The sequence below is a fragment of the Apis dorsata genome, unplaced genomic scaffold (genome assembly GCF_000469605.1).
Source record: "Apis dorsata unplaced genomic scaffold, Apis dorsata 1.3 scaffold_4, whole genome shotgun sequence".
In the NCBI taxonomy this organism is placed as follows: Eukaryota; Metazoa; Arthropoda; class Insecta; order Hymenoptera; family Apidae; genus Apis; species Apis dorsata.
The window spans coordinates 567,610-577,919 of record NW_006263307.1 but is presented as its reverse complement, the minus strand read 5'-3'; the positions used below and the strand labels follow the sequence as shown (position 1 = coordinate 577,919).

At 33.7% G+C, this 10,310-nt stretch overlaps 1 protein-coding gene across 1 annotated transcript in view; it reads right to left on the bottom strand.

Moving 5' to 3' along the window:
• The window catches only part of LOC102674629 (rho GTPase-activating protein 100F), a 14,266-nt gene extending 3,969 nt beyond the window's left edge, over nt 1-10,297 (bottom strand). The window contains exons 1-19 of the mRNA XM_031515004.1: nt 9,606-10,297; nt 7,224-7,337; nt 6,478-6,660; nt 6,121-6,279; nt 5,676-5,905; nt 5,010-5,268; nt 4,368-4,379; nt 3,514-3,763; nt 3,167-3,430; nt 2,922-3,080; nt 2,680-2,843; nt 2,248-2,596; nt 1,946-2,164; nt 1,284-1,672; nt 1,051-1,183; nt 858-977; nt 617-777; nt 350-542; nt 5-101 (exon numbers count right to left, since the gene is read on the bottom strand). Of these exons, the coding sequence (XP_031370864.1) occupies nt 5-101; nt 350-542; nt 617-777; nt 858-977; nt 1,051-1,183; nt 1,284-1,672; nt 1,946-2,164; nt 2,248-2,596; nt 2,680-2,843; nt 2,922-3,080; nt 3,167-3,430; nt 3,514-3,763; nt 4,368-4,379; nt 5,010-5,268; nt 5,676-5,905; nt 6,121-6,279; nt 6,478-6,660; nt 7,224-7,337; nt 9,606-9,908 (3,758 nt within the window). The 5' untranslated portion in view covers nt 9,909-10,297. The remainder of the gene's footprint in view (nt 1-4; nt 102-349; nt 543-616; nt 778-857; nt 978-1,050; nt 1,184-1,283; nt 1,673-1,945; nt 2,165-2,247; nt 2,597-2,679; nt 2,844-2,921; nt 3,081-3,166; nt 3,431-3,513; nt 3,764-4,367; nt 4,380-5,009; nt 5,269-5,675; nt 5,906-6,120; nt 6,280-6,477; nt 6,661-7,223; nt 7,338-9,605) is intronic.
• Between the last annotated feature and the right edge of the window lie 13 nt (nt 10,298-10,310).

Genomic DNA, 10,310 nt, shown 5'->3' with positions numbered 1-10,310 from the left:
CTGCTGCTGCTGCTGCTGCTGCAGTTGCTGCTGACTGTTGTTGTGCTCGACTACTGGCGTAACTCGAGGAAGCGCTGAAGCGACTGAAGAAATCTTCCGAACTGTCTGTGAAATAAGCGACTGATTATTCGGCTCTTATTTTTGTGGTTCAGTTATTTTATCAGGCTAAATTTTATTTCGATTATTATAATTTAAAATAAATTTTCGTTATATTTTATAAATTTAATTACAATATTTTAAAAAAACCTGATAAAATAATCATTTTATGTATATATATATATATATATATATATACATAAAAAAATAAAAATGTTAATTATAAGTTAATTATTAGAAATGACAACATTACCTGACTTAACAGGCCAAATCTCAAGAAGGTATTTGAGAACTGCTATTGGTTGTTGGAAATCCAGAGGTGGTCCGTTTTCTTCTGAATGTAGCATTAACACTGGTCCAAAACAAACTGCCAAACTTGCTGGAGACATTTTATTGCATTGGGATACCACCATTGCCAAATGGTCGAGCAAATATATTAATGTACACTGTTAAATAAATAATTAGTTAGTATCCTCAAGATATATCAAAATTTATAAATAGTTTGAGCTTAGATACAAACCCTGTTCACTTTTGGTAAACAATCAAGTATACTAAACATGAGTTTTGCATTGCCCTGTGGATCATCTGGTAGACAGACGGCCAGTGCATCGACCATCATTTGGTAGAGGCACTTCGTGAAGAGTGGTTCTGGAAGTTCTCGCAAGTAATCTTTTAGTACACCTAAATAATAATTTAAAATAATTATAATTTCATTTGCGATATAATATTATAATATTAGAAATAGTAATTAAAAAATTTACCAGTAATCACATTGATATCTGGCACATTATCAGGCGATAAATTTACTGAACGAGCATTCCTTTCAAAAGCTTCTCTAAGTATCCTCTTCTTTGTAGCTGATCCACAAAGCCTATATAAACCTAATTCAACAAATCATTTTGAAAAATTATTCAAACTCAAATAGAAATTTAAATTTGTAATTAAAACACTCACCAATAATATCAAGACCTCTTCTTTCAACTTCTTCGACACAACGCCATACAATTATGGGCACATTTGGAACGCCCATTGCTAAAGCGGTAGAAACACCTCCAGGAACTCCACCAGTCTTGCTTTCTCGACTTACCTAATCCAAATTATTATTTTTTTTTTTTAACATCTTGATCATTAAATTTTAGAAAATTTAATTTTTAATTTCAGCCAGATATTTTGAATATTTTATTTACCACCGTGTCAAGATCAACTCCAAAGAGGGGTGCTACCCTGGTGGCAAGAGATATAACCGGAAGTCCTCTTCTTCGGAATGTCTGCTGAGCATCAGTGTATCGCAGTCTTAGATAAATTGTACCACGTGGTTCGACTTTGACAGCTAACTGATGAACTGGTGACTCCTTCAAAAGAGTTGCCAGATGTACAGATCCTTTGTAACACAACTTGTGCCTATACTGTGGGTCCCATGAATAGACCAGCAAATCTAATTGACGGTTGCCAACGAGATCCAGCTCGAAGGTTTCGTCCCAGTCGAACATCAAATCACCGGTTCGCATCACTGTCCTCGCCTTGTGTACTCTATCGCACTCCAGTACACAGTAAAGGTCTCTCAAACCGCAACTAGCTATTATGGTATTTGAACAACATAGATATTTTGCTATTTTTCAAATTTTTATGTCAGAACATTTAAAAAGAATAATTCAAAATTTAATGATAATATATAATACTTTCGAATATTTTCTAGCATTCGAGAGTTATAGGTGATAGGAACTACTACAAATTTAAAATAAAAACAAATTTGTTAATATATATATTTGTTAAATTTGTTAATATATATATATATAAAGGTTGTGCAGTGAAGAAATAATCTAAGGGATGTGCAGACTCCCGAACGTACCTAAATTAGGCTGACCTGATGGTGTGGAAGGTGTAGTAGCTGCCGAGGAAGATGTTGTCGAACGAAGACCACGTCCAGCCAGAAGATGAACCCAGAGAAGCCCACTAACGCCTCCCGCCAAATCGCCGCTGCTAGTTTCTCCGAGTGAGCTCAAAAGAGAGCTGGTAGAGCTCGGAGTTCCAACAGTTGGAGGTTTTTCTATCTTATATTTAAGGAACTCTATAAGAAAAAAAAGAATAATATAATGCAATTAGATTTTTTAAATTATACTGAAATAAATTTTTGCGATTCCCATTAATTACCTGCAGGATTAATATCTAGCAGTCTTTGATCCTGAGTTCTGGTAGGCGTGGGGGTAGGTATGCTTCGCGTGGACTCTAGGTCTAGCAGGTTTCTGATTCTCCTGACTGACGTTGCCCTCTGAGTAGTGGAGCTACTCAATGATGGTTTCTGACTCGTCAAAGAAGTACGAGCACTGGATGCAACCGAGGCCGGTCTTTGATTCGCTGTTCCACGAGGACATGTTGAACTTATTGCCGTCGATGCTCTTAAATTGGCAAGATTCACTTGTTGTGCAGAGGCTGATCTTGTTGACAAACGATCTAATGTGCTGGAAAGTGGTCTATATGCTCCATAGCTTCCATATTCACCCTAAAGAAAAACACGAATAAACAAGAAAATTTATAGAGAATTGATCTCTTTGATAAAAATATAATTTAGTATATGTTACTTACTTGATTTGCAGCTGCATGAATATTTTCTGCACTATAGGTATAACGTGGTGGTCTGGTTGTAGTGGCTCTGATCTGCTCGTACAATGCACTGGTACTCGGCGTTCGACTCAACCATGCCCGGTACTCATCTGATGTGAACACACTAGGTGATGATGGTATTCTTCCTGCCGTTGCAATCAATAGAATTCTCAGTGTTCTCATTATACTCGAAATATCTGAATTGACTCGCTATTTGAACTAACCTCTATCGCGTCTGATGGAAGGTAGTTCAGGCGCTGACAGTGCACCATCACTATCTTCCTGATCTATTAGTCCAGATGCTACTGTGCTAAGTCCAGACCTGAGACCTGGTTGCTGAGGCAATGTTCTGCCACTACGAGGCAACGAATTCGATCTCAAGCCTAGAGAAAGCATGATCACGATTTGAAACTTTTTCTTCCAAAAGCAAGAAACGTGAATTTCTCGATGAAAGCGACAATAATCTAACCTGAGGAACTCTGACCAATCTGTGACCTTGAGAGGGTGGCAAGATGCGAGACAGCACTACTTTGTGGCGGATTATTCATATTGTGCCTGTAGTAATAATAAGCCGATTTAGGCGAACTTGAACAGGTTGCTTCGGTATCGGAAGCATAATCCAATGATGGTCGATGCCTTCTAGTCAGAGTACCAAATTGTCCTTGTCTTTGTGTAGTTGACGCGCTATCTCCCTGAGTACCATATCTGGTATTGTATCTCAACGCAGAAGTTCCTGTTCAAGAGAGAAATGACACAAAATGAATGAAGAATTAAAAAAAAGAAAAATTGAAACAATTTTTGTGTAAAGTAGCGAACCTGACTTCAAACTGGATCTAAGAAGAGTATGTCTAGCTGGAGTTGTGATGCTCGTGTAATCAACCCGAGGTAAATGTTGATCCGAACCGCTTCTAGGCATGATTCTTCCAGTTCCAGTATGCTGACCATAACCATAATGCGTTGATTGAGTTTGACTAGATAATCTGCTACCAACTGATTGCATTCCTGCACCCGTGGACATCCGACGACCATTAGAGGGCATAACTGGCCCCGTGTAGAAGGAATGTACCTAAATTCAATCAAATTAATTCATTTTCTTCCCTTTCTTTATAATTTTTTCCTTTCATTTCACAATCGACCACTTGATTGGACTTTCTTAACAAAAGCCTTTTCAGATCATTAATTGATATCCCTTTAGATCATAGATTTATCGTAATTTAATTTTAAAATAGATCGATTGTGATTTAAAGGAAAGTCTAATCAATCATTTTTCCATCATGATTGATGGATCTCTTTATATAGATTATTATGCATTTTAATAGATTACATAGAAATCCATATATCATTGTGATGGATGTATGACGATCACGAGTCGCCACAAGATGAGACAATACTTAAAGAAAGAAATAGAAAGAACAAATATACAGAGCAAAGCTTACAAAACAACAAAAAGTGGAATTACATCATAAATAGCGATGTTCAATTCCACTTGGACATTAATAAATATTTATTACTTTTTTAGAATTAATAAATTATTTTTCATTTGTATATATAATAATATTAATATATAATATTAGATATAAATATTTATCTATTGTCCACGTGGTACACGGTGCAGGGAATTGCTGCATATACAAATCTAGATATCAAGAAAGAGTTAGTGGTTTCTTTACCTTTGTGAAATCCTGGTTAATATCAATGTAGCATTCATTCATAGAACCGATTAGTCATGTGAAACACGTGGTCGAAACACGAGCAAACTGTGAATCATCTATTCTCCAAGTTAATTGAAATATTTGATTGAGAAACATTTTGATATTTGGATATTTTATAATATTGTATTTTTTTCTATTTTAATTACTTGGAAATTAAGATGGCACACAATATACTGATTATTATCAGGAGTGTCTCGAGACATTGCCACGAATTCACCACTTTCTTATTCGAATCGCTATTGCAATTGAAGACAGAGAAGGGCAAACAAGTGTCAACTTGGTGCAAACAGATATATGAAAGGGTGCTCGATCCACATCGTCTAGAACATCTATGATCTATATGAAAACGCAGATGAAGATTTTTAATTAATATAAAATACAAAATTTAATTAGAATTCTTTCAATCTCTTCAAACTTTTCTATATTACATTTGTTTTTTATTAATCTTGATCTACCAAAACTTACCAATATTTAATTCTGCATTAATTATTGATTTTAATCATTACATTAAGTTTTTAATATTTTGTCATTTAATATTTTTTATAAATCTCGACCTGCGTTAAAGTTTTTGAAGAACGTATAAAGCATTATAAGGCTTACTTTTTCAGCCAAACTCTCCAATGTTTTTGGATATCCACGCTCATAAGGCTGGAAATGTTGTGTTGTAGAGGGTTTAGGCTGATGTGTAATTACAGGAGGTGGTGGTGGTTGATAAGACCAATGCCCTTCCGGTCTAGAATTGTAATACAAATCGCCATTACTGGATCCGAGATCTTGACTGGAACCTAGACCTGTCAGACCTAACCTTGATCGAGAAGGTAGCATCTCACGACCATCGCCACGTCTACGACTGCCATCCCTATTATTAAATCACAAAATTAAATAATTCTATTAATTCTTCTTATTAACTTTTATTAAATTTCTCCAAAGAGCTTCATATTTATGATTTATTTTATCATTTTTAATCAACCATAATAGAATCTAAATAAAAAAGTCTAAAAATGATAAAATAAAAAGATCCAATCAATAAATTTAAAATGTTTTTTTAAACTTAATAAATAGCATTATTTTAAGAAATTCAATTATGAAATAAATGCTAATAAGTAACATAAAAATACTTAAACAAATTAAGACATTAAGAAAAAATTCTATTGTTAGAAATTCATTTTCTATTAAATTAAGAAAAATTGATCTTCTTTTTTGAATAATTATATATCCAAACAATTATATTAATTCTGCCAGATTTCTGTCTAAAGATTCCATTACCTGACATGATTGCTTGTTGCATGATCACTTTCATCTTCATTTAGCTCTCTCTTGATCACTACAACTGGAGGTGCCTTATGTTCAGTCTGACGACTGTGCGAAACTGGCTGGTGTTGGCCGTGTCTTGTCGCCAAAACGAGTCTTCTGGGTATTGACATAATGATTACAACATCGTCCAGGCTCATGTGCGTCACATCGACCAGATTTACTGCTAGAATCTCATCTCCAACCTAATTGAAAGAAGTAAAAAGAATATTTAAAAATTTTTCAAAAAAGAAAAAATAAAAATAATCCTTATATTATTTATATATGTAATAGAAAAAAATATAGAAATATATTTTTTAATATAAATATTAATAATCTTAATTTTCATAAAGATAGTTACAGTAAATACTAAATTGATTTTATTTAAAAGAATGTAATGATAATTAAGAATCCAAATAACCTTTAGGCAGCCGCTGTTATAGACTGCGGTCTCCAGAGCTATTCTCGAGATAAAAACACCATCATTTCTATCGACACCATTACCTTCTCGTATGTATAATCCCAATGTTTGTCCTGGTCTTTTAATTATTTCAACAAAATGGATAGGTTGTTTTGGATCCTGAAATACAGGTAATTATATTATCAAAATATCTAAATATTCTTTAAAAACAATATTTCAAAAAATATCACATTATTATTTTATAATTATTTAACGAATTAAGATTATTTTTTTTTTAAAAATGAAAAAATATATTCAATGTTTATAGATAAATCTGATTAAAAATTCAGAATTAAAGAGAATTGTGTGAACACCTACCTGCATAGCAATGAATTTCTTCGCCGCTTCGGATGCCTGCCTGCCCATCTGTCGTGGCTCGATGACCCGGACAACCATCTCACCCCTTCGTTCGACAGCTTCGAGGGCGGCTGCTGTCGAGGCGTCATGATCGTTTTCGACGGTTTCGATCTGCTTGAATATCTCTGTGCTGATACCACTCACCTGCAACGACATATTCCTCCACTTCAACAGGAATGCCATGAACAGGCATTTTAATGAAAAAAATGGCATAAAACTATTCCAGTAACTAAATAAAATATTTTAATATATTTTTTTCTTGAAAGAAAAGAAACATTTTAAATCATGAATTAAAATCATTCTTGAGTATTTTTTTAAATATTATAAAATTATTTAACTTTTTTCTTTTTTTTATAATATTAATTAGAATGAAATGAATCGTTGCTGGAATAGTTTTATGGAGAAGATAAATTGATTTTCTCTAATTCTCATTTCCTGTTTTTTGTCTGCTTTCATTTTTGAAATAATTAGATTTATCAATTGGCTCCTTGGAGATTTAATCATTGCCATTAGGATATCTAGGAAATAATCTAGGAAATAACAGTATAGTGTAGTTTTTCCTATAGAATTTTGAAATCTGATTATATTTAAGAAAAGAAAGAAAAGAAAGATTAGTCTTGTTCTCTGACATATAAAATAATCAGAAGAAAAAAAAGATACACTTTTAATAAATATTTAAAAAGAATAAGGATTATAGAAATTGGTACCTTCCTGAAGTCTCCCTGAATGACCATGGGGGGTGGTTCCTTGGGGCGCAACTGGTTGGCAGGTGCTTGCCTTCCAGGACTTGCGCTTATGTCTGTCACTTCTCCCCGGCCCTCCTGTATTAAATTAATATTATTAGTAATTTTAGTAATGTCCTTTATTAAGTTAATTATTGACTCAATCTATAGTTTGATCTCATTAGCTCTCTCTCTAACTTTTTCTTGCTTTCTAATTTTCTTGTCTTTTTTACATCAATTTTTAATTTATTTCTAACAATTAGTAAAAAAAAAAAAAAAAAATAAAAAATTTTAATTCAAAAATATAAAGTGTAAAAAGATATAAATAATATATTAATAATAAATAAAAAACATCATTATTAATTTATAAAAAATTAAAATTCATGTGTTTTTCTAAATACTTGATTAATTTCATGTTACAATTGTCTAAAAAGAAAAGAAAATAATTGATAGATAAAGAAGCAATCAAAAAAATAAAACATGTGTAAAATATATTATATAAGGCACTGATTCATAAATCAATTCTTATAATTAAAATAATATTAATATAAAATCAAAATATTTACTTATAATACATGAAAAATCTTCAGGAGATTGGATTAAAAGCTCCAGCAAATCAGGAATGCTAAACGGGAAGGGAGTTTCTTTGTAGTGGTTACACGTGAGATTCGATCAATGGACTGATTAGAGGCTCGTAAAAATTGCAAGTACTCTCAAATGGGTTCTCCCTGTGAAATTACGAACAATCAGAAATGTACGCGTTTCAAAGAGAATCCGTCAAAAAAATAGAAATCTCTTTGTTGGCACTAATGCAAAGATAGTACTAGTACTATCATGACTACGAATGAGAGAGATAATAATCAGCTTTGTACAAACATTGATCACAATTTTCTTTTCTCTTCCATTTTTAATAAAAAATTAAGATCTTATTAATACTAAGATTTTAATTATTTCTTAAATGTTGCATCAATAATCTGTACTGTTTTTTTTTTTATTAAGATTAACAAATTCATTCAAGCTGAAACACACTTCAAAGTAATTTAAATCTATTTTGGATGTTATTATTGAAAATAGAAATTCAAAGTGATTTTTCTCGTGTAATATTAAAATTTCAAAGTTTAATGAGTCATAAATATATAAAATGTTAATATATTCGTGGAATATCTTTGTAGGGTCAATTCAAGAGATCGAAAATAAATACAAAAATTGATATACAAAAATATCGATTAACTTATTTATTATAAGATATAAATAATTTAAATTCATGTTAGATGAAGTAAAGAATAGAGTGCAATAATGATGTGACAGAGACAAAATAATTTCACTATCTTATTATATGATTATTCTTACAATTCCTTCCTTTTATAATTCCACAGATTGAAGTGATGATTGATTAAAGATAATTTCACAAGTATGTTTCGAAAGAATCGAAGGATAAATAAAGAAAAAATTAAACTGAAACAAATACAAAAATCTTCAATTCTTGGTTTTGATCATTCTTTGATATTTAAATTAATAGTTTACGAATTTATCATTTTATTCTTATATCTTGAAAGATACTTTACATTGACGTAAGGTAAATTGCCTCAATTGTGTGCATCTTAAAACCAATAAGCTTCCCTAAGCTGATCAGAGTGAGCGAAGATTCCGTACAGTGAATGAGAAACTGCGGACACAAGTACTCAGATAGAACTCATTAAGAGTCGCAAACAATGCTTGAGAAAACAACCGCTTGTTACAGAATCTGCATCAATTAGATTCAGTCAGAAACAGCGCAACGTTTTCCTCTAGTTCTTGGAAAAACTTCAATTTCCATAAAGCAATCTTCTGTATCGTAAAGAGGTTAATATAACTATAAGGAATCAGGGTAAATGGTCAAGTGTCTTACCCAATATTAAGATGACCCTTAATTCTTCGAATGAAAAATTCGAAGAAAAACGATTATTTTGTTAATCATATTTTTAATATAATATTTTAATGTTTTTAACAATATTCAAAATATCGTAATATTGATATTTAAAAATCGAGTAATAATAATTAGAAAATATTCCATTAGATTTCCATTGACAAGAAATTAATTAATCCAATTTTCAGCATTGCTTCCTATTTAATTACAATTTTCATTCATTCTATATATCTAAATCCACCATTATCATCTCCATAAGAATTGTTTCAAACGGATAAACGTTTCATATTCGTGTGCACATATTATACTATATATGTTTTCATCACGCGAGTAGCCGGTACACGTTTCACATTGTAACTTCTCTCTCTCCTCTCTCTCTCTCTCTCTCTCTCTCTCTCTCTCTCTCTCTCTTTCTTTTTCTCCCTTCACTCAAAGCAGATCACGCGAGCAGGAAAACGCACCCCGTGGAGGCATGTGAAGAGGACGAGCCACGCGGCAGAGCCGCACATCCGGTCGCACAAGGACAATAAAGACATCCACACTTGCGCGGCCGATTTGCAACCTCTTTTGTTAGATGTGTCCTCGGGAAGGCCGTCGGAAGCGGTGAGGAGTTCCTCACCCTTGATTGTGCAAGAGCTGCTCTCAGCCCTTCTCTTCCTCGTTTCACCCGGTGTCCAGGCCCTCTGCTTCTCTTCTTTCCCCTTTGCCGTCGAGGTATCGAGATCCGTGGTTCTCGCCGTGATGCTATTCGTGCGTTTATCCATGCGAGCACACCTACGATTATACTCTCACCAAGTGTCGAGGAATCACGAGAATCCCAACAACTGGGGATTCACACCGGTCCACCCTTGTACACCTTGACGACTCTTTCGAGGACGTTGACGATTTATCGGGACCAAAATTAGCCGGTTTCCACGGCTATAGACACTGCGGGATAGATAAGAGGACAGGTATGTAAGACCACGCGACACAGGTACACGGATTACCTTGTGGGAAAAGAAATAGCCCGTATCACCCCTGTCGAACATCCTCGCCTACCCCATGCTGGCTAATATGGCGGGAAGGAGCTCTCAGGAGCGTACGAGGCCGCGCCTGCGCCCCCATAGCCCACCACTACGCCGGGAAATAGAGTGTGGGTGAGTATCGACCCGACGTGACGTCACCAT